Below are 23,158 nucleotides of genomic sequence, written 5' to 3'. Positions count from 1 at the left end.
ATGGCCTACAGCCATCTGTGTAAAGACTACGAAATGTTTCCTGGTGCTTAAGGCTCCTGGTAGTGCCCCTCCACCACAGCCCGATTAAGTATTGCTGCTACACAATGCCAACCCCTTTGTGACCACATCTTATGATAGCTGCCTCCATGATTAGAACACACTGTGTCACAAAGCTCAGATCATCTCAAACTGGTTTAAACTGGCCTCCACACCTTTAGGATGTGGTGCAGACAAATGTGCTCCAACTGTGTGACGCCGTCTTTGTAATATGAACCCAAATCTCTACTGATACTGTTTTCAGCACCTTGTTGAATTGATGCAATAAAGAGTTAAGGTTGCTCTGAAGGCAATAAGGGGCTCCAACCTGGTACTACCTAATAAAGTAGGCAGTGATTGAGGAACCCTCCCATTCTAAAAATCCAACTCATTTCAAAATCACAGACACAAAAACCAAAAACAAACTTCTTAGAAACTCTTTAATGTTAAATAGAAAAACATTTATAAAAAAAAGAATGCACAACTGATCATTTCTGTAAAGTCATTATTTACAAATTTCATCTCATTTTTCACACAGGTCCATACGGAGCTGACTGCGATGACCCCTGCTGGTTACTCTGCTTCCCGTCATCATTCATCAATGGTGGGGAGCCAGAATGCCTGAAAGATTAAATATGAACAATTCTGGTTACATTTCATCAATATGAAGCCGTTTGCATGCCAGCAGTACAAAAGAATAAACAGGCTTTTATTTATTTTTTTATTTCTTTTAAATAAATGGATACTGGTAACTATCCCACAGTTCAACCCCAGCATAAAAATTAAGACCAAGCAGAGCTACATTCTCTGGGCTGTTGTCTTTTCAACTAAGCCCACATTGCTGCTTCCACTGACCATGTTAGAGCATGCGCTTGCAAACGTCATGAACTTCGGATTGAACTGCAGGCAGGTAATCGGGCCCGTGTGCTTCCCGTCTAACAAAGCCACCTTCATTCCACTCTCGGCGTTCCACACGTGGATCTTTCCGTCCTCGGAGCCTGAAACAGGTGTGCAGAAATGTGATAAATGTTCAGCCTGTCTCCTATGATCTCACACTGTTTTAACAATTGTCTTAATTTCATTTAAGGTGGATTTTAGTGCAAAATCAAATCTCATTTCTGTTCTGCTAGTCCTGAGTGAGATCAGTATAGAACCTACACTTTTGGTTATGGTGTTAGTGTTTATACGTGTGCCCCACAACCACCACCTTGAAGTCTGTTGATTGTAAATATCACAGGTAATTATTTCTTTCCTGATCAATTAATCTTTCATGATGATCCTCATTAGCAATTGATATCAGACACACACAAACTCATGATGCTGTATATTATATATTAATGTTTTAAGTCCAAGTGTGTTCTAACTCTATCCATTACTAATACTTAATTTCATTCAACATGTCTCTGGTCCCCCACATACAAAAGGTCACACCTTGGATGTTGTTTTCTCTCTTGGCCTTAATATCAGTAATTTATGTGTTAATGATATTCATTTGATTGTTTATTGCTGTGCATTTTTTAAACCTTAGTTTTCCTTTGGACCCAACACCAGTTAAATGTAGAATCGTAAAGCCAGTTATTACTCAGGATGTTGCTCAGAAGTTCTCTCATTTGTTTAATCCATCTTTGCTGAGGGATTGCCCTGATGTTGCTACATGTTTTAATAATCATTGCTCAGTTATTCTTAAAATAGCAGCACCAATAAAACCTGCCTTCATACCACTAACAAAACTCACTTCATGGATAAATGAATCAATTCGTAAATCCAAAAGAAACTGTCGTAAGGTAGAACGGCTGTGGAAATCCACTAACCTCGAGGTTCACAGGCTCCACCTAAGAAAACTTTGGCTGGAATATTTTCCTAATCTTATTTCTTCATATAAGAAAAATTCTAAGGTCCTGTTTGAAACAATAAACTCTTGTCTTTCCTGTGATCCCCACGATACCTGTGTCCTCTAAAGTTGACAATAATTACTTTTTAAATTTTTTTATGATTAAACTCAATGTCAGAGCAAGCAGATCAATCACCAACCTGACTCAGCAACAGTGAATGCAAGAAGTAAAAATGTAAAACTTGTGATCTTAACTGTCACTGTTGTGTATTTGTGACTCGCTAAATAAGCTATCTGCAAACCACCGACTGGACACCATCCATGAAAGTGCTGTGGTGGTATTTTTAAGTGGAAATACACCACGCACTGTGCAGTGCTGCTTGTCATGCATGAATGGCTCTACCTTGCCAGGGCACAAAACCTGCTTTTCCTCACTTTTCCTAGAATCTCGAGAGTGAAATCACTCCCAGCTATGACATCTGACTTTCAAGGTAAATAGAATGCAGAGTCAGCTTTGGGTGTGTGCTGATATTGCGATAGTGTCATTATGACATCAAGGATTTTTTCCCCAGTTATAAAAGAGTGGATTACTACAGTAATAAAGGCACTATTAAATAAAATGTGTTATATATGTTTTTTGTACACAGGTGTCTCTCTATTAAAAATAAGTTGCCCCATCTATTTGTAATAATAATTCCAGCTGCATAAAAACAAAAACAAACAAGCTTTTATTATGGTGTTAAGTATTCAAGGCAATGAGTGGTAAACTGCATGTCGAAAACATTATTCGATTGGTTTACGCAATTCAGTATTCTACTAATTCTACAAATACATATGCAATAAGGTTAAAAAAACGTTAATACTAAAAGTACTGACAATAAGAAAAGAAAAAAAAAATCAAGTTTGCACTGGTGCAACCTGTTAGTAAATCTGGTCTTCAAAATGCAGAATGTGCGCCATGTATCGTTAACAGACTTCAGGGGTACGTTTCTGTACATCTGTTAATTTGCTTATTTACATGCTACTTACATATAAATCAAACTAACAAATATATGCAATAAAAGATTTTATTCTAAACATTAAGGCAAGACAGAAGCGGTCATCTTAACTTACCTATCATAACAAACTGAGAATCAGGAGTGAATGAAGCCTCCAGTGTTACACCTTTACTGTTGTTGTAACCCTGAGTGTACATGAACAGTATATTCAGTTATACATGTTGAATCCATTTTACTGGATTGGTTTTTATTTTTCATATTTAAACACTTGAGCTTTATTTTATCCAGTAATTTTTTGTGTTGTAATAACTTGTCTCTTACCCCAAAGGAGTGAAGCACAGCACCCTTAAAAGCATCTAAGATGCGCAGAGCTCCACCATTAGTAGAGAGAAGAATGAGCTTTCCATCATTGCTAAACTTCAGTCCTGTCCACTCACATGTTCGATCATACTGAAGCTTAAAGGTTGCAAATGGACCCTGTGGACGATAGGTGACCACTCAGTACTTTTCCCCCCAATAAAAAACGAAACAAAAAAAAAAAAAAAAAAAGTCTCTAATGAATTAATGCCTCTTACCTTATCAAACGACCGCAAATCATAAAGTTTAACCATTTCTGAATTTATTCCAGCAGCAAAAATCAGACCCTCTGGGTCAAATGAGCAAACTGGCTTTCCCTGCAGGTGCATCAGACCCTGAAATTTCAAGGTGACATGATAAAGCCGGTGTCAGTTATACAGCTCTTCTCCAATATTAAACAATAGGTTGCATACAGGTATAACAACATTTGGAGCTCACCTAACTACAACCAAATATACTCACCTGACAGTTGGGTGATCGCAGATCCCACAGTCTGATTGTTTTATCTAATGAGCCAGAAATAAATGTGTCATCCACAGGAGACATGGAGAGAGATGTCACTCTGGTCACAAAACAAACAAAAAAGAAAAAAAAATTACAACAGGGTAACCTTGAATGTAACACTGCAATTCAAACCAAAATAAAATCCAGTTCTCACCTTTTGTTATGCCCCGGAAAGTAGCGGATGTATTTGTTGTCATGAAGGGACAAGTACCGAATAGTGTCTTGGAGAAAAAGACAAACATAATCAAAAAAGGAGGAGAAGCCCACAGCCAAGTTATACATTAAACAAGACAGCAAGAGCAAAACCCAAAACATGTTGTCTTCCACGCGTGAAGTTTATTACAGGTCGATCTGATGAGGAGACTCAACCTTGGGCAAGGCAGTCACTTGTACAGTTAGCTCCTGTATTGGGCAGAATCACAGACCCTCAAACTGTACAAACAACTACCTCAGACCAAAGTGAGCAGTCAGTCCAGCAGTCATCAACTGGCATGCAGCAGCCCGTCCACGCCAACCATCGAAACACATATCATCTTACCTTAAATGTGATAACTTCAATGTTAAATGCACAACAAACATGCCTCCTTGTTTACTCCTACACTGCTGTTGTTATTATTTTGACCATGTGAGACATCTTATTACATAAAAAAAAACCTCAAGCCTACTACACTACCAAGCAAAAACTACAAAAAAAAAACCAACAAAAAAAAAAAAAACACTTGTGCATCAACATACCATCGATTTTGTTGGAACTGTAGACCACAGTGTTTGCAGCATGTGTGTACCTGATCAGATCCACGCCATACTTTTTACTGTAGAGAGTCCTCTTGGGTCTGCAAACAAACAACCATATGGACTTTTAAAATAACCCCTTTGTCAGTGAAGAAACACACCAAAAACATTTCATTAAAACTGAGCATTGTGCTCTTTATCTTAAGTGTTTATGTAATGCATCAGTTTAAGACAAAATAACTTTACTGTCTCCCGTAGGGGAAATATGGGATGAAGCAGCTGCTGCACGAAACCCTCCCAAAAAACACCACCAACAAAAAGAAAGACAACGCAGCAAAAGGGCACACGGTTCCTAGCAATGAAGGATTTCTCTGTCATTCAGTCATGAGCTTTTACATTTATCGGTGATTATATTTACATAAGCGGACCCTGCAAATCCTACCAGAGATCATCAACACAAACCCATCAAAAACACACACATACTGAGAACAGTCCTTTCAACGTTAAGGGTTTGGTTCGAGCAATGTGACTATATATTTATTTGCTAATATAGTGCATAACTGCAGACACTAAATCTAACAGATTTATTGTTAATTTGATGTTGCTTGCACTCGGACAATTTTACGCTGAGCATTAACGCAGTGCAGCACAGGCCTCGCTAGTTAGCATAGCAAATAGCTAACGTCAAAAAACAGCAAAGTAACAAAAAAAAAAAAAATACGGAGAACTCGCTCTTACTTTCCCTCCTGGCAGTCATACAAGACTAGCGAGTCATCGTCGCTGCTGGAAATAATCGTTTCACCATTCGAGCTGAAGTCGAAGCAATTAATTTTGTCTGTGTTTTCGCGAAACACTTTAGCAACCCTGAAGCTCCGCAGCACATTGTCCGTTAGCTTCATGATGGCCTGTCTGTGTCTGAGGGTAAGCGCGCCCTCGTTTTGATTTAAATCGAATCACTAGTGTCACTTGTGTAATCTTTACAAATATATGAGCTGCGGAGATGTGAAAGGGGTCTTTTTTCCTAAAAGAAGGATCTTTCAAACACAGCGACAAATCCCGCCTGGGATACTTCTCTGTCCTCGGCGGAGAGGAGGAGGAGGGAAAAGCGCCGCTTTCGCCACGTCAGTGACGCGCATATATATTCGTCACCTGACAAACTCGGGCCTAGGAAACCACGCGATATTGCAAGATGTTATCGCGATAGCTGCATTGTACCAGCAACAGCGTCGTTATTTACACAGTTTGCTTACCAAATGCAGTTTAGGAGTTAAAAGCTTATTGTCTTTTTTTAAAAAGCTCTACTGTAGTCGAGTTTGTTTTAGAATGTCTGTTTTTAAAAAGCAAAGCCTTCTTGCATTCGCATTAGCACTTTCTGGCTGTCACCGTTAGCCTTGTGTGTTTATCAGTTGGGTCCAGTTATCTGGCAGCCTCTAGATTTGCAGGATGGACGCAGAAGTGAAGAAGAAAGTACCAACGACAGTTTTGTCCTCACAGAAAGACAAGTCCATGGTACGATTAATTAAGTGAAATGTTCTGTTTGCCGCTTGTGCTTTTTTTTTTTTTTTTTTTTTTGGATATTTTTTAATGGAAATCTCTAAAGTTTGGTTGTAGAGGAAGAATTTTGCTTTACTAAATGCCAATGCATTTCATGCAGGGGTAAATTAAAAATAATTTGCCAATAGGCGTTTGATTTACTGAGATAAAAAGTAGCATGATATTTAAGTTATCCACACCGGTCACTTTGTTAGGTACACCTGTTTTGCTACTTGTTAAGGCAAATATAGTTAGGTGGCATGGTCGCTGGTGCCAAGACGAGCTCGTATGAGTATTTCAGAAACTGACTTCTGGGACTTTCCCAACCATCAACCATCTGTAGAAAAAAAAACACTCCAGGGAGAATGGTCACACTACATAAAGAACACTGGTTATAACCAGGTGAGCAGAATAGGCAGATGGGCTACAGCAACAGAAGCCCACAGTGTGTGCCACTCCTATCGGCTAAGAACAGAAAACTCACGCTACAATTCATACAGGCTCACCAAAATTGTCATGAACGTTTCCAGATCTCACAAGTCTTGATTTTTGCTGCAATGTTGAGACACTCCATCCCTTTATGACCAAAAATTGCCCATCTTTTGATGGCTGCTTCCAGCAGGATAACTCACCATGTCATAAAGCTCAGATCTTGTCAGACTAGTTTCTTGAACATGTCAATAATTTCATTGAATTCAAATGGCCTCCACAGTTGCCAGATCTTAGTAGAGCAATTTGTGGATGTGGTGATATAGGAGATATGCATGTGAAGCTGACAAATCAGCAGCAACTGTGGTGCACCAGGGTGTTTCCAGCACCTTTTTGAATTTGTGCCATGAAGAATTAAGGTCGTTCTGAAGGCAAGAAAGAGGTAGAATGTGGTATTACAGAGGTGTGCCTAACAAAACGACCTGTAAGTGTTTCTGAGGGGTTTTATTTTGTTTCTTTGATTTGTTTCTTTGTTTGTTTGTTTGTTTTTTTTTTACAAATTTAACAAATCTAAAATCTCATCATATAACATTGTCATTATTGTCTGGATTTCTAGCATGTACATCTAATCACATTAAAATACCACAATCCCAGTGGCTCAGCTTTCATTTGTAAAAAAAAAGAAGAAAAAGAAAACAAGCAAACTACCTAAAAACCAGATGCACAACCTATCTCTCTCTGTTTTTTATACTATATTTTACTTTATTTTACTGTGTATTTCTTGTAGTTTTGTATTCATGGTGTATTATGGTTTTCTGTAACTGAATGTTGTAATTTTTGTTTTTGCATCGTGAATGAAGAAGCCCAACAAGGGTTGGAATTTAGCAATAGCTATAAACTCTATTTGCACCACATCAGTTTCATGCTCCACATCAGAACTATGTTAAACTGCATTGTCCCTACTAAATAAATAAATTAAAATTATGTCTACAGGGCTTAAAGACGGGTGTGGCTACACAAGAGGCTGCTTTGTTTAACAGCAATGAACAAAGTATGGGTATCACTGAGTTTAATGCAATCTGTGGCAGAAAAAAATCAAATTACAACAAAAACGACTTAATGCGCAGCTGCAGTGTCAGCACTTTCATGTGGCATGTTATCCTCTGAAGTCAATCATTACACCAAAGGTACACAACTCCAGCCAGTGTCTGGCCAGATTGTTGCCACACTGCCTAACCTCTGAGCTGGAGTCCAAACGCAGCAGGCTTCCACAGGGAAACACCAGCTTCATATGACATTTGCAACCTTCTCGGGTAGGCAGCCTCGTGACTCTACTGAAACACAAACCTAAATGCATTTATGTAAGTATAGCTTTAGCTAGTATAAGAATAAAAAGGTGTTCTTTTTGTTTTCAGAACATTTAAGCAAAACGTATTCCTCTGTATTCCTGCAGTCATCAGACTTGACCATAAACAAGACTTACAAGAAGTGTGATGACTGAACAACACAAAACAAGCTCTTAAAAAAGGTGAATTTGAGGCACACAAAGTAAATTTAAGAAAAAGCTCTAATTATAATTGCTTCATGACTTCTACATGACTATTTCCTTTTCCTTTGCAGGTTATTTATGGTTTGTTTAAATTGTGCTCTCTTTAAAAATCTGTTCAATTCTTCTATATCCCTTAGGACATTTCTGCTCAGATCCACTGAATTATCAATGGCCCGTGTTCTTTCATTGTTCCGGTCTCAGCCTTTTCTGCATCTTGTGGCGAGGAGAAAACCCACGTTCTGCAAAATGTCAATGGACACGCGGGCACGTGAAGTGTTTGCAGCTGCAGTGGAAGCCGTGCAGCCAGATACTGTGGTCTGTCAAAGTATTGAGCGCAAGGAGGACTCTGTTGTTATTGATGGTCGCACATTCACGCTCAAACACAACCTGCACTTGGTGGGCTTTGGAAAAGCTGTGCTGGGAATGGCCGCTGAGGTAGAGAGGATTGTGGGTGATCATTTAGTGAAAGGAGTCATAAGTGTGCCACATGGGATTCAGCAGACATTACAGCAGCATGGGAAAGAGTAAGCAAATGCATTTAGAGGTAAAAGCAACTTAAAGTGTTAACTCAGTAAAGTTAATAATATTTATTTTTCCATCACAGCCATCTGCTGCTGAAAGAAAACAGCCGCATCAAAGTAATAGAGGGAGCTAAACACAACTTGCCTGATCCGGATGCCCAGAAGGCAGCTGAGGAGATCAAGCATTTAGCCAGTGAGCTGACAGAGAAAGACTTGCTTATTGTACTGATTTCAGGTACGAATGGCACTTCTTGGTTATTGTTAAAAATAATAAAACAATAATCGTTTCACAGATATCATTAAAAATATTAATTTAAATTCAGTTTTGTTTATATAGCACCAATTCACAACAACAGTCACCTCAAGACACTTTATAGTGTAAAATGAAGACCCTTCAATAATACAAAGAAAGCCCCAACAGTCAGAAGAAATTTTAAGCCTAATGTTAAAAGTAGAGAGGGTGTCTGAAAAGCTGAAGGTTTTGCCTTCCATTCAACTTTTAAAATACTAGGAACCACAAGTCAACCCGCTGTCTGAGAGTATAGCGCTCTATTGTGGTGTTACAGTACCCTGAGGTATTTAAGATAAGATTGTGCCTGATGATCCAAGACTTTGTATGTGAAGAGAAGGATTTTAAAAATTGATTCTGGACTTAACAGGGAGCCACTGAAGAGAAGACGATATGGGAGAAATATGCTTTGTCTTTCTAGACCCTGTCAGTACTCTGCAGCATTTTAGATTGGCTAAAGGCTTTTCAGGGAATTTAGTTCACGATAATAATGAACTACAGTAGTACAGCCTAGAAGAAATTTATAAATAAATAAAATAACAATTTCTAAAATTAGAAGTTTCTAATTTTAGAGAAATTCCACAAATGCAAAAAAGCAGTGAAAATATTTGTTTAATATACACACTGGTGGACATATCCTGGTCATAAACGACTCCAAGATATCTGTAACGCATGCTGGTTTTCATCATTGTTTAGGTGGGGGCTCTGCATTGCTACCTGCACCCATCCCGCCAATCACCTTGCAAGAAAAGCTAGATGTTACCTGCAGACTTGCAGGTGCTGGTGCGACTATTCAGGAGCTGAACACCATACGTCGTGCCCTTTCGTTGTTAAAGGGTGGAGGGCTTGCACATCATGCTCACCCTGCACAGGTAACAGACAGTTTTTTTAGCCTTCTTTTAAACAGAGTTTAAAATTCTCAGTATTGTAATTTGTATGTCAAATATCACTCTTATAACGTCTTCACAGGTTGTTGCACTGATACTATCTGATGTGATCGGGGATCCTATTGACATGATAGCTAGTGGCCCCACAGTGATGAGTCGGGTGTGGCCTGAGGAAGTTTTGTCAATCCTTGAGCGTTACAAGCTGTTAAACTTGCTTCCGACATCAGTAAAGGAAGTCCTTGACAAACCGAATTCTAGGTGGAAAGAGAATAAGGAGGAATCTGATACATCGGGACATGTTCTCAATGCTGTGATTGGCTCCAACGGTGTTGCCCTTAAACACGCTGGTCTCCGTGCTCGAGAGCTGGGCTTCCTCCCTGTAGTCCTTTCGCCAAGTGTGTGTGGAGATGTGCGGTCTGTGTCTAGACTCTACGGCCTGCTGGCCCGCTTTGCCTGTTCTCGAGAGGAACCTCCTCCTGACATTGCCACTGAGGTGCTGAAGCTGGGCCCTGAAGTTGGTGTGGAGAGCTGGGACCTCTGCCGTACAATGCAGGTTTTAGAAAAAGGGCGTACAGAGGGATGGGGTGCCACATGTCTGTTAGCTGGAGGCGAACCCACTGTGGAGCTAACAGGCAAAGGCCGAGGTGGTCGGAACCAGGAGCTGGCTATGCGAGTGGGGCTGGAACTGAGAAGCTTAGGGCTTTCGCCTAAAGGGCCAGTCTTTCTGAGTGGGGGCACTGATGGTCAGGATGGACCCACTGAGGCAGCAGGGGCGATTACTGATGGTGGTTTGTACGATGAAGCGAAAGCTCAGGGCCTGGACATCGACAACTTCCTTATCAACAATGATTCTTACACGTTTTTTTCTCGTCTTTCTGGTGGGCAGCAATTACTCGTACCCGGCCTAACTTGCACGAATGTAATGGATGTGCACATGCTACTGATTCCAGCTATTCCTATTATCATCAGATAATCCCAAAACACAAAAAAATTAAAGGAAACTATGAAGACATTTTTGCACCATATTTATGAATCTAAATGAAGGATTGTTGGTATTGGTAAATAAAGATGTAATTGGAAAAAAACAGACATATATATGTAAAAGCATTACAACGCAAACAGTAAATGAAGAAGTGTGAGGGTGGGGGTTAGTACTGACGTCTCACAACAAAAAAAGCTCCCGGGTTTCTTTATGGAGTCTGTTGGTTCTCCCAGTGTCTTCTTGGGTTCTCTGTGGGTACTCCAGCTCCCTCCCACATCTTACAAGGACTGAGTACATAATTTAAATTTCTGGAAATACACACTGCCATTATAATAGTAATAAAAACACTTGTACAGTTTAAAAATCTCCACCATCCTTCAGTAGTTTTAATTAGATGTTTTTGGATGTTTGGTTACAGTTGTTCTATTTTTTTATTTTTTTCTTTATTTTTTTTGTTGTTATTTTTAATTTATTATAGTTGCCTGAGTGGTTTTACTCATTTTAGTTACAGTTTGAATATGTTTAGTTTTGACCAGTTTCAGTATTAGTTTGAAGTCATTTCTTTAATTATTAAGGCATGATTTAGTAATGGTATTAAAATAAAAACAATAACTTTTTGACTTAACTCAAAGTCTTTTACACGTCCTAATATGTTCATCAAAGCCTCATCAGGCAAGTTGTGGTAAAAACTAAAGTAATTAATTTTAAAACCGAAGATATTTCCTGTAGATTTTTAATTTATTTCAGTTTTTTTTCCAGGTTCCAAAAATTGTGTCGGTTTATTTTTTTCTCAAAAAAATCGAGTTTGTATTTTTATTTTAATTAACTAAAAACAAAAAAACAAAAAAGGCACCCAGCTCTAGTTTTTAGTTTGTAATAAGCTCGATTTTGAACCATTAACAGACAAATATTATCATAAAGAAACAAACTGACGTAATCTGGCACCTTTGGCTTTTTCTTGCAAAAGGCAGCTTGCTTTACACATTGTGCCATTAAGCTTCATGGTAAGCTATTGGGGTTCTGTTGAGTGTAGCTCAGATACGGCATCTTCCCCCTTGGTAACTACTGCACATATGAGAAAAGATTACACATCACATTGTCGTTACAATCAACAATCTCAGTGACAATTAAAAGTCCTCTCTTGTATACTTCAGCTAATCTTTCCAGAGGTAAACAGAATAACATTAAAAGTGGCCTTGGTGAAAAATGTATTGTTTCAATACCCCTCAAGTTTTTGTGCTTCATTTATTTATTTATTTTTTAATGTTTTGACTGTTTGCCAAAATATTACTTAATGTAGATTTCAAATGAACTAAATGCAAAATGCCTGTTAAAATAAAGACTGAAGATATAAAACATGATCTGCTTTTATTGTGTCTGATTTTAAAATGACCATAGATGACCGTTTATAATACAGCAAAGATTAAAAAAAAATCAAAAACAAAATCACACAGTTCACTGCAAATTATTTGGATCATAAATATTCACATACACAAGTCAATGCAATACTCAAATCAGCGTATTATATATGTATATATATTGCAAAAACTATACATGTGATCCTGTGTCATTACTTGGAAAATGATGATTTGTTTTCCTTTCATGCACCATTCAAGTACAGTCTTGATCACGTATCACCAAGTGACCAGTTAAACACGTCCTTTTAGTTCTTTATGCACAATAAGGTCCTGCTTAGTGAGCAGTATCAAGAGGTCAAATTAAACATTGTATGAATAGTGGCCATCACTCTAACACTGTTTGAGTGATTCGCAGAAGGTGAAGCTGTCTCAACACCATCTTTAATCCATGGAAGGTAATGCTTTGTTAATGAATAAAAAAACCAAAAACTGGTGTGCATTTTGTGTCTCTGTGGGACAGCTTTCACTTGGGTAAAGTCCAGCGATCAAGCTCCCATTAATCCCGATGAATCTTTGGACCATCCCCTGCTTTACCTTCCCTGCAAAGATAACAAAATCTAATAAACCATTTAAGTGTGGTGAAACATGCACTTGCCAGTCACTTTGTTAGGTACCTCTGTCCAGTCAACTGTGGCAGCAACTTACTGCATGGCACAAGTGCTAGACGAGCTGGTCTGAGTATTTAAGAAACTGCTGATCTACTGGGATTTTTTCACACAAGCATGTCTAGGATTTTGAGACACTGGTCCGAAAAGGAGAAAATGTCAAGTAAGCTATAGCATTTTGGACCAAAGTGCCCAAAAAGAGGTCAGAGAATTGCCAGACTGCTTCGAGCTGAAAGGAAGATGGCAGTGCCTCGAATACCCAACCATCAGAATTGGGCTATGCAGAAGAGCATCTCTGAATGCACAACATGTAGGGCATTGAAGGTGATGGGCCACAGCAGCAGAAGACCACACCACGTGACACTCCCTTTAGTTTAGTACAGCACAGAAACTGAGGCTACAATTCACATGGGCTCACTCATGTTGGTGCTGTAAACGTGTGGGCATATTTTCTTGTCAAGTTCTGGGCCTGAGGATCACAGCCTACCCGAGTATTGTTGCTGACCATGTTCATCTCTTTGTGATCACAGTGTACTCATCATCTAATGGCTGTACAGCCAAAACACAGCTGCAGCAAATGTGCGATGCTATTATCTCAACTTGCAACTTGTTGAATCTAAGCCATGGAAAATTAAGGCAACGCTGAAGGCAAAAAGAGTGTCAAACTGGGTGCTAGCAAGGTTTACCTAATAAAGTGACTGGTGATGGTGCGGTGATAATGAACACGATTTCTTATTAATCACTTGTGCAATGCAAACCTGACCCCGAAATCGGCCACCTACCATCCACTCGTGTGTGCAGCTGTATCAGGTGTGCCTCCGTTCTGTCCGGTCCCTGAAAATCAACACACACAGATCAAGCTAGCGTGTTAGCGCTCACTTAGCAGGCAGCGCACCGGTAAGCAGGAGGAAAAACTCACCTTGTCTGTAATACATATCGTTCACTGTATTCCCATAGACTTTCCACGCGAAGTGAATGGCGATTAGACTAAAAATTAACCAGCTGAGGAGTATTTTGAATATGGACACTCTCATGTCGTTGGCGAGCCAGTCGTCTACAAACTCAGAGAGAAACGACAGGCAGCTGTCAGCAATGCGGGACAGAAACTCAAAGTCCCACGGCTCCTCCATGGCGTCCGTTTATTCAACTGGTGTCAAATTAAGTGACTGGGCTGCGGTGTCTGTTTTAGTGATTTATAAATCAGCACTCTGGTTTGGAGATGTCATATTCCCCATTTCTACCGTTATGATGTTTACGTACGGAGAGGAGAGGCAATCGGACGTGACGTGGTACGCAGGACGACTACTTCATCACGTACACAACAGAGCCTTTCAGCACCAACACAGTGAAGTTAAACAAATATGCGTGGATAAAAATATATATTTCGACATCATTTGTCCAGGTTGTGTTATGCCCCCCCCCCCCCCCTTTTTTTTTAAACCTCAGCTAAACCGTCAATCCGATTCATGTGTGCCATGAAGATATGGGAAAGAGTCGTTGAAGCTCGTTTAAAGAGAGGTGACTATCAGTGAGCAGTGAGTGTTGACGGAGAAGTATAGAGAAGGTCAGAGTTACCTGCACTGTGTGTTTGTGTATTTGAAGAAGATGATTGGTTGCCAGGAGAGGAACTGTATGAGAAGGCGGTCAGGAGGGACCCTGGTTAAAGGCATGTATGAGGACAGCAAGACGGTAATGAGGTGTGCTATAGGAACGACAGATGTCAGAAGGTTCAAGTTGGGGACGGGAGTACATGCTAGCTTTAGTATTAGCCACCAGTGTAATACGGAAAATGGAAAATACTGGATTTAAGTATTAGTTTAATCCAGAAAAAAACATTTTATTGGTCAATATAGACGTAAAAACATTTTTGTTTTAATTCACATTGGGGGGGTTTAAGTTCTCCGTTCTTTCTTTGTCACAGAAAGCGTTTCGCTGTATTATATCTGCTACAGCAGCACCCATACATGTGCTGCACGTTTATCTGAGATTTGTCTCTTCAAGTTTCTGTTACGAGCCCACAACCAGAGAGTGGGGAGGGGCGGGACTAACCGACGCCAGCGAGCGCGCTGATTGGTCAGCTGAAGTTGTCATCAGAGATTCCGGATGTCGGCTTCGGTAAGGGGAAAATTTGTTTTCTGCTTCTCATTCTTGACAGCTTGTTTGCAGTGGGGCTGCTGATAAAAGTCAGTGTTGACATTAGGCATTCAGTCCAAGTCGTCAACGGTACAAAACCGTAAGTTTCACTCTTTCTCTGTTTATCTGGCTAATTTTAGATAGCCACGGTTGGCTGCATGAGCACTGTTAAGCCAAGGCCATGAAATTGATCTGTATGTGTCGCTTGCTAGCACCCAGTGTTAGCCGTGTAACTACAGTCAGCGTTCATTTATTAGTTACTTATTAGAAAGGTAAGCATTACAGGACGTCTGAAATTTATCGTGCATGTGTAGATAAGTTGTTATCATGCGGACGTTAGCGCTCTTAATCTACCAGCCACTTAGTCCCGTTTCTCCGTGTTGATATGTAGTGTAACATTAGACAGACTGCTAGCTGTAATCAGGTTTAAATTCCACAGTGTTAGTAACTTGGAGTTGGAGTAACTCTCCTCTGTAATCATGTGACCTGACCACTGGTCCAGTATGAGTGCTTCTATTCATAACAGACTGGAGATGCATGGGATCTCTGATTTTTATCTGCAAAAACTACAATGCATGATTTATAAAGCAGCTTATTCCTCTCTGTCTTTATTCTTTCCAGAGACTGGGATGGTATCATGGAAACAGCCAATCATCAAGAAGGAGAGGCGGCGGCAGTGAAGATTGGTGATAGCCCTTTAGAGAGTAATCAACCTGGTAAATAAGCTACGTAATCACTCTTTGAAGCTTGTCTAATTTTAATCTTCATCACTTACATCACACGTTGGTTTTTGTTTTCATTGTAGCTGACTCATTGGCAGCCTCCTTCTCCCTTTTGGAGAATCACATGTTTCCTGATTCAGTAGAGAGTAATGGGAGCGCCGCTGTTAGCAGAATCGAGCCTTTGAATTCGCACCCACCAGATGTTTCGGCAGAGCATCTCGGTTTGGATGAGAAGCCTCCTTCTGACCAAGTGATGAAGCTAGAGCCCGAAGAGACAGAAACCGAGTGCCAAAACAACGCGTCCACGCAGCCAACTGATGGAACAACTGAAGATGATGCCACTGACAATGACCAGAACGACTCTGGGGAATTTGTTGTAACAATGCTGGCCAAGGCCAAGCTTGAAGAACAAGGTATAGGTGTGAAGGGGAGGTCGTCCCCGCTGTTGGAGGCAGGCACACTGGAATCTTCGTCATTTACATCTCATCGCGATGAGGATGTTACAGCTGACAGCTGGCGGCAGCACAGGAAACATGTTTTTGTGCTAAGCGAAGCCGGTAAGCCCATTTATTCCCGATATGGCAGCGAAGAGGCTCTTTCATCAACAATGGGAGTGATGATGGCGCTGGTGTCTTTTGTCCAAAGTGGAGATAATATCATTCGCTCAGTCTACTCAGGTAAGAATGTTGGGCGTCGGCCAAAATGCAAATTTGAGAGATTTTTATCTATGATGGTTTTTTCCAGCCACTTTCATGTTCATATTCACTACGTTAAAAGGAAATCTGACTTTTTTTAAACACACCAACAAGAGCAAGTGTGGCTCTGACTCACTGTACAGGGCAAAATTGTTGCCAGCTTGTCAAAAAGCTCCTGGACCATAGAGAACAGTATCTGAAATATAATAAGCAGTGCATTCCCTGTATTGTTTTATTTTGAGAACAGTGAGTTTAGGGGATCGGTGGTATCCTTAGGAGCAGTTTTAGTTTTCATTGATTGTTTTTTTGTGTTGTTTTTTTTCTGACATTTGCTCATGTTTTTTCCCCCTTCCCTCAGACGAGCACACCGTAGTGTTCCTGCAGAAAGGGCCCCTAGTTCTGGTGTGCGTCTCCAGCAGTCATCAGTCTGAGCAGCAGCTGCGGGGAGAGCTCCTCTATGTCTACTATCAGATCATCAGCATGCTCACTCAGGCCAGTATATCCCGCATCTTTGAACACAAGAAAAACTACGACCTGAGGAGACTCCTAGCGGGCTCAGAAAAGATCCTGGATGGTCTCCTCAACTTGGTGGATTCTGACCCCAGCTTCCTGCTATCGGCAGTGCACTGCTTGCCTCTAGCCTCCTCTCTCAGGGACTCTCTCAGCCAGATCCTGCAGAAAGCTATCACACCCAATCTCGTTTTCTCCATCCTCATCGCCAAGAACCAGCTTCTAACCATCGTCCAAGAAAAGACAGTCATTGAGGACTCGCGGCTGGAGCCTGCTGATGTTCACCTTCTGCTTAACCTCATTGGAGCTTCCTCTGCCTTTCAGGCTGGCGAGATCTGGACCCCCATTTGCCTCCCGCTCTTTAATCCTGACTGTTACTTTTATGCATACATTTCTTACCTGGACCCTCCAGAATGCACTGTTTGTTTGCTGCTGCTCTCGACAGACAAAGAGGCTTTTTACTCTGTAGCTGAGTGCAAGAGAAAGATAGAGGAGGCTATGATGGCTCAGAACTCCCTGAGCCTCATTGCCAAAGCTCAGACGTACAGTGTGAGCCAGGTGGGCGTCTCAGACCTCAGACACTTCATGTACAAGCCCTTTGATGTGCCAGACAACTACCGCCAGCTCACTCAGTTCACCAGGTGTGTGTTTGTTTGTGTATGCTTGCTGTCCTTGCAGTTGCATAAGGCTGATATGAGCCTAAACTAGAGTTTAAAAATGCAAACATGCCGAGTGTTTGCGCTGCATGTTAGTTAGTGATATTTGTCTTGCATAACATTTTATTATCTTCTAGCTGTGTAGAAGTTTAAAAACCTTTTGCTGCTAATGATAATAATCATGTGTGAGAAGTACAAAAGTGCCCACTAAGATATTTTTAGGCTTTTAGGCAACATTGTCCTGTCTGTGTTAGAAATGGAGTTTTAATAGTTTACAAATCAAGCATTGTGTGTTTCTCTTTCCACTACAGTGTTATTGAACATGTTTTGTGTGTTTTTTGTGTGTAACTTGTGTCCTATGATGCTTTTCTGTATGTAGCCCAGAGATGGAGGCACCATACAGCAGTGAAGAGGAGAAAATGAGACTGCTGGATCTTTATCGTTATATGCACGGCCGCATCCACAGCACCTCACGACCCCTTAAGCTTATCTACCATGTTGCTGAGAGGGAAACTCTGCTAGCCTGGGTACGTACATTAGTTTGTGGTTGTATTCTTTCTTACTGTGTTTGTCCAACTTTGAAATGATTCTTCCAAAAGATCGACACTACACTCAAAACAGTCAACGACCACTTTATTAGGTACACCTGGCTAGTACCTGGTTGGACCCTCTCTTGCTTTCAGAACTTCCTTAATTTTTCATGGCACAGTCCTCAGTTGAGCCTGTGTTTCGCTCACAGAAGCCAGAAGCCCATCTGCTTCAATGTTCAGATCATTCGGGGGGGGGGGATCAGCAGTTTCTGAAATGCTCACACTTTGCGTCACTCAAATCATTTCAGCAGAAAATGCAACCATCTCTACATGCCTAAATGCATTGAACTGTTGACATGTGATTGGCTGATTAGATAATTGCATTAAAGAGCAGTTGAACGGGATACCTTTAAAAAGAAAGAAAAAAGAAAGACAGTTGCCAGTAAGTGGCAGCTTAGCTTAGCACAAAGCCTTGGAACTGGGGCTTAATAGTCCATTCATTGGGAAGCTTTTTTCAGAAGGCGTTGAAAAAAAGCTGTTAGCTTGCTTCCAGGTATTTTCCTTAGCTAAGATAACCAGCTCCTAACTGAAGCATCATTGATCTTCTCATCTAACATAGCAAGAAATGTAATAGCTCTATTTCTTATTCCTAAATGTATTTCACAGTCTTCTCTTGATTGTTTTCTTCTTTACTCAAGGTCACAAGTAAATTTGAGCTGTACACCTGCTTCAGCCCCCTGGTGACAAAGGCCTGTGCCATTACTGCTATCACTAAGCTTCTAAGATGGATTAAAAAGGAGGAGGACCGTCTGTTCATCAGATACCCCCCAAAGTATTCAACCACTCCAAACCCCAGCAAAAGCTCTCGAGGAGGCAAATCTGACCAGCAAGACTCCACAGATAATGGCTTCTTATCTCTTCTATAGGACTCTGTTAGCACTAATAGAAGTGGCTCTGCCTCATCCAAAAATAGTTTGTACACTGGTTTCAAGATATTTTTCAACCCTCTTGACACTTACGAGACCGACAAACTTTGACCACTGGAATCCAACACTACGTTTTACACTATTTAAGGAGGACTGGTGTCTTTGAAACCGGTGTTATTAGTTCTCCAGGAAGCATGTCATCACATTGCTGCTTTTGAGCAGAAACAGGGCAGAAGCACATTAGTAGATTTTAAAATGAACTGTGGCAGAACATATTTGCAATGGTGTATTTAAGCGTTTTTATATTGTTTTATTACAGCAACAACATGAACAGTGAATGGAACATATATTACATATTTAATGAGTTAGCATGAGGAGGAAAAATTAAGTTAAACTACCTTTGGAAGATAAGATCGTTCATAATCTTTATCTCCTCGCCCTAATCACAAAATTATGTTGCATAACATGATGTCACAAAACAGGATATACAAGTTGTTAGCGTGTGTGCTTTTTGGGATCAGCATAAACTGGAATAAGAACTGGAACTGCCAGAGGAGGGAGAGGCCCGGCGTGAGTCACATGAGGCCACAAGCAGAATGTTTTTCCTCCTTCACAGAATTTGAAAACATGTCGTTTCTCATCTTGCTGATGTTTAGACTCGAAACGAGACTTTGAGTTTTATTGATGTTTCATTTTGTGCAGCAGATTAGTAGGAACCCCAGCCTGATTATTGTCACTGTTAAGTGTTTCCATTGAAAAAAGGCAGACCTTATCAGTTTCTTGATAAGGTGGGAAGATGCCAATGAGCTCACATGTTTTGCTCTGCAGATACCTTTAGTATGACATCTAATGTAGTGAGTTCAGGTATTCTTTTTGCATAATAGTTTTCTAAAGGTGGTCTGAAAAGTTGTTTCATCCTTGTGACCAATGAGGAATTTCCTGTCAAGTCTTAAGAGTTTGTCTGTAGTGTTACAAAATAAATCCCAGGATGCATAAAAGCAGTTGTCCTATTTAAGTGGACTATTACAAAGAGAAAAAAAAATCAGATGACTGTTTTGTGGAAAGAGCCAAGCATGGGAAAAGCAGGTGAGCTTAACATGCAGTTTTGGGGATGTACAGTACAGCCAAGCAATAAATAAGAATGACAGAAATATCTAAAACTTACTTTTAAAGTTATGGTTTGAAGGGAGTATGCCTTAATTAGTGCCACATTATATATGTCCTTACAAGAAACCCCAAATGACATAACTGGTAAATTAATTAAGCTGTTATTGATATCACGTCTTTGATTCTTAAATTCTGAACCTTCCATCTTTTTATAAAGCAGTGTAGCTTTGCAGAAACCAAACTAGTGCTAGTTGAATATTTATCACCAGGAATTTCGCCTCAAACTATCAGAATCACCTTGTGTAGTCTAACGGTAAGTCTTGCATTCCACCAGCTTTAATGTGGCATGACTCATAACAAGTGCAGGCTGCTAACAAGTGTTAGCATCTTGTTTCTGTGCAGCTGTACTGTTCAATATAGTCAAAGCTAAAAGTAGGTGATGACTTTAGAGGAAGGAAAGGCATCTTGGTAACATGTTGGAGCAACTTGTCACCAAAATAGCTTCAAAGCAATTTGGCTTTAAAACCCACGGCAAGAAAAATGATCTTGCAGTTTGTAACAAATAAACAAATCATAGATAGATTGCAAAACAAGTTTTGTTTGGTAGTCGAACACACTGTCTTCATTAAACATACCTTGAACGAACCAAATGGTTTAAAATTAATGGCCCATTTTTAATTTTATCGATAAAAATATAGAAGCGTTTTGTTATTCCCACTTATAAAACATATAATTGCAGATATCTAAATATCCAACAAGGTGTGTAGTTAAAAGGGAGGATCTGCATTGCTTAACCAGCTGTTGCTGATTGAAAAGGAGCGAGGCTCCAACAAAAGGGCTGTCAGCTGAAATAATGAAAGGGAACATGTAACTCTGTAACTCTGTGGTAAAACATGTTGTTGTTCCCAGTCAGCTGTGACCAAACTTTGTAGCAAATACAAAGAAATTGGTAAGGTTATAAAAGGAAGACATATGGGTAAGATGTAAACTTACCCATATGTCTTACCCATAAAGCAATACGCCTTTAAAATATAAAATGTAGACACTGGAGTTGTTGTAAGAAATGAGTCAAATTTGCACCAGTATCAAAACGCGGACGAAAATGAGGCTAGAGTGGGATAACGAGGGGCAATCCTTATCTGTGGATGTTTGGATGAAAGTGATGTTTGCTGATAAATCTGCAACTTTTGTCTGGCGTTGTTCTAATGTCGTGACATGTCAGGTAAAAGACCAGCAGAGAAGGCATTTATTATTAGTAAATGAACAGGTCTACACTGAAACCTTGGGCACTTTTCTCATTCCTCCGATTGAAAGTGGCTTTGATGATGATGAAGTCACGATAATGAAGATTTTCACCGAGCAAAGACTGTTAAAGCTTTCCTCCAGGAGAGACTCAGTGATGTGGCCAGAAAAAAATGTATGGTTGAAATTTAAAACAGTGATTTAGAACAAGGCTCCATTCTGCAAGGCTGTTTGATTTTTTTTATGGTTCCTTTTTATTTGCACCCTCAGCATTAAGGATTATATCATTTTTTACTGTCTACTTGGTCTTAGAGAGCAACATGCCATTATTTTAACATCATTTCAAGGTATGTTTTACAAAGGCAGAATTTTCAGCTAATAAACAGAAATAGTTTTGTGTCATATGTGTGATTTATTTATGTGCTTAAAACTGGAAAAAGGAAAAAAAAAAAAGGCTGAATGAACTTCCTGTAAGTGTCTTCCAGTCCTATGGCTTAAAAGTCTCTGGATGTTTGGTTACGTTGGAACCTTGGTTCTCTAAATAAGAGACCTAATGCAGCTTGTTCCATTCAAACTGTCACTCTCCATACATACTAGATATGAAGAAGTACTGATGCAATAGAGAACACCATCTTCCCTCCTTTGGTGGTCCACTCACTCCCTTCTGGTTGCAGCTGTTGTTGAATTTTGCACTATTCAATTTTATTTATATAGCATCAAATCACAACATTAAGTAAAAGGTGGAAGCCCTTCAGAACAGATTTCCAAGTTCTATTAAAATATTTTTTTTTTTATTAAAATAAAAAGTTTGGACACGCCTTGTCATTCAATGTTTTTTCTTTATTTTCATGACTATTTACATTGTACATTGTCACTGAAGGCATCAAAACTATGAATGAACACATATGGAATTATGTAGTAAACAAAAAAGTGTGAAATAACTCAAAACACGTTCTATAGTTTAGATTCTTCAAACTATCCACCCTTCGATCACTGCTGTGCACGCTCTCGGCATTCCCTCGATGAGCTTCATGAGGTTTGTCACCTGAAGTGGTTTTCCAACAGTCTTGATGGAGTTCCCAGAGATGATGAGCACTTGTTGTTCACTTTGCCTTCACTCTGCGATCCATCTCATCCCAAACCATCTCGATTGGTTTTAGGTCTGGTGACTCTGGAGGCCAGGCCATTCGGCAGCACTCGTCTTGGGCAAATAGCCCTTAAACAGTCTAGAGGTGTGTTTGGGGTCATTGTCCTGTTAAAAAATAAATGATGGTCCAACTAAACGCAAACTGGATGGGATGGCATGTCGCTGCAGGATGCCTGTGGTAGCCATGCTGGTTCAGTGTGCCTTCAATTTGGAATAAATCCCCAACAGTGTCACCAGCAAAGCAGCATCCATCACACCACTTCCTCCATGCTTCACAGTGGGAATCATGCATGTAGAGATCATCCGTTCACTTTTTCTGCGTCGCTCAAAGACATGACAGGCAAAACCAAACATCTCAGATTTTGACTCATTAGACCAAAGCACAGACTTCCACTGGTCTAATGTCCATTGCTTGTGTTTCTGGGCCACAAATCTCTTCTGCTTGTTGCTTTTCCTTAGTTGTGGTTTCTTAGCAGCTATTTGGCCATAAAGGCCTCATTCGCTGTCTCCTCTGAACAGTTGATGTAGAGATGTGTCTGCTACTGGAACTCTGTGTGGCATTTATCTGGGCTCTAATCTGAGGTGCTGTTAACTTGATTTCAATTTTTTCTCTGCTACATTATCATAAATCTTGCTTCATATATTTGATGTCTTCAGTACGTACCTACAATGTAGAAATGTGCTACACACTGCTAATATATTTATTAGCCGTGTGGAAGGACGTCTTAGTAGATGATTTACTTCCATTTAGATTTATCTTCAAACAATACATTTAATTCACTAAAACGAATAAAAATAAAACACGCTACGCACATTAAA

The 23,158-nt window shown here is 40.0% G+C and overlaps 4 protein-coding genes across 14 annotated transcripts; 2 read left to right on the top strand and 2 right to left on the bottom strand.

Annotated features, from left to right (window-relative positions):
- Positions 1 to 462: 462 nt before the first annotated feature.
- On the bottom strand, positions 463 to 5,561 carry wdr82 (WD repeat domain 82). The gene is made up of 9 exons (XM_012918515.4): positions 5,197 to 5,561; positions 4,462 to 4,559; positions 3,881 to 3,947; positions 3,685 to 3,784; positions 3,441 to 3,557; positions 3,187 to 3,342; positions 2,981 to 3,050; positions 892 to 1,034; positions 463 to 657 (listed from the first exon to the last, which is right to left on the bottom strand). The coding sequence occupies exons 1-9, from the start codon at positions 5,355 to 5,357 to the stop codon at positions 628 to 630; spliced, it is 942 nt and encodes a 313-aa protein (XP_012773969.1). The 5' UTR covers positions 5,358 to 5,561; the 3' UTR covers positions 463 to 627.
- A 100-nt stretch (positions 5,562 to 5,661) lies between these two features.
- Positions 5,662 to 12,009, top strand: glyctk (glycerate kinase). Of its 7 annotated transcripts, none has more exons than XM_012918499.4 (7): positions 5,662 to 5,967; positions 7,608 to 7,781; positions 7,874 to 7,948; positions 8,107 to 8,493; positions 8,574 to 8,725; positions 9,476 to 9,651; positions 9,749 to 12,009. In XM_012918499.4, the coding sequence occupies exons 4-7, from the start codon at positions 8,138 to 8,140 to the stop codon at positions 10,637 to 10,639; spliced, it is 1,575 nt and encodes a 524-aa protein (XP_012773953.1). In that variant the 5' UTR covers positions 5,662 to 5,967; positions 7,608 to 7,781; positions 7,874 to 7,948; positions 8,107 to 8,137; the 3' UTR covers positions 10,640 to 12,009. The 7 variants fall into 7 exon arrangements, with proteins under 7 accessions (XP_012773953.1, XP_012773954.1, XP_012773950.1 ...); XM_012918500.4 differs by having other exon boundaries at positions 7,414 to 7,733; positions 7,836 to 7,948; XM_012918496.4 differs by having other exon boundaries at positions 7,414 to 7,781.
- Positions 12,000 to 13,960, bottom strand: tcta (T cell leukemia translocation altered). Its single transcript, XM_004548626.4, has 3 exons — positions 13,591 to 13,960; positions 13,454 to 13,505; positions 12,000 to 12,605 (listed from the first exon to the last, which is right to left on the bottom strand). Exons 1-3 carry the CDS (start codon positions 13,799 to 13,801, stop codon positions 12,563 to 12,565), a joined length of 306 nt encoding a protein of 101 aa, XP_004548683.1. The 5' UTR covers positions 13,802 to 13,960; the 3' UTR covers positions 12,000 to 12,562.
- Positions 13,446 to 19,841, top strand: mon1bb (MON1 secretory trafficking family member Bb). Of its 5 annotated transcripts, none has more exons than XM_004548629.5 (7): positions 13,446 to 13,568; positions 14,673 to 14,786; positions 15,426 to 15,520; positions 15,610 to 16,203; positions 16,580 to 17,372; positions 17,767 to 17,914; positions 18,616 to 19,841. In XM_004548629.5, the coding sequence occupies exons 3-7, from the start codon at positions 15,442 to 15,444 to the stop codon at positions 18,841 to 18,843; spliced, it is 1,842 nt and encodes a 613-aa protein (XP_004548686.2). In that variant the 5' UTR covers positions 13,446 to 13,568; positions 14,673 to 14,786; positions 15,426 to 15,441; the 3' UTR covers positions 18,844 to 19,841. The 5 variants fall into 5 exon arrangements, with proteins under 5 accessions (XP_004548686.2, XP_004548685.2, XP_004548684.2 ...); XM_004548628.6 differs by lacking the exon at positions 13,446 to 13,568 and adding an exon at positions 14,058 to 14,189; XM_004548627.5 differs by lacking the exon at positions 13,446 to 13,568 and adding an exon at positions 14,109 to 14,368.
- Positions 19,842 to 23,158: the final 3,317 nt, after the last annotated feature.

Source organism: Maylandia zebra, linkage group LG5, assembly GCF_041146795.1.
Source record: "Maylandia zebra isolate NMK-2024a linkage group LG5, Mzebra_GT3a, whole genome shotgun sequence".
Taxonomy (NCBI): Eukaryota; Metazoa; Chordata; class Actinopteri; order Cichliformes; family Cichlidae; genus Maylandia; species Maylandia zebra.
The sequence above is the reverse complement of the archived record's forward strand: the minus strand, read 5'-3'. Positions and strand labels throughout refer to the sequence as shown.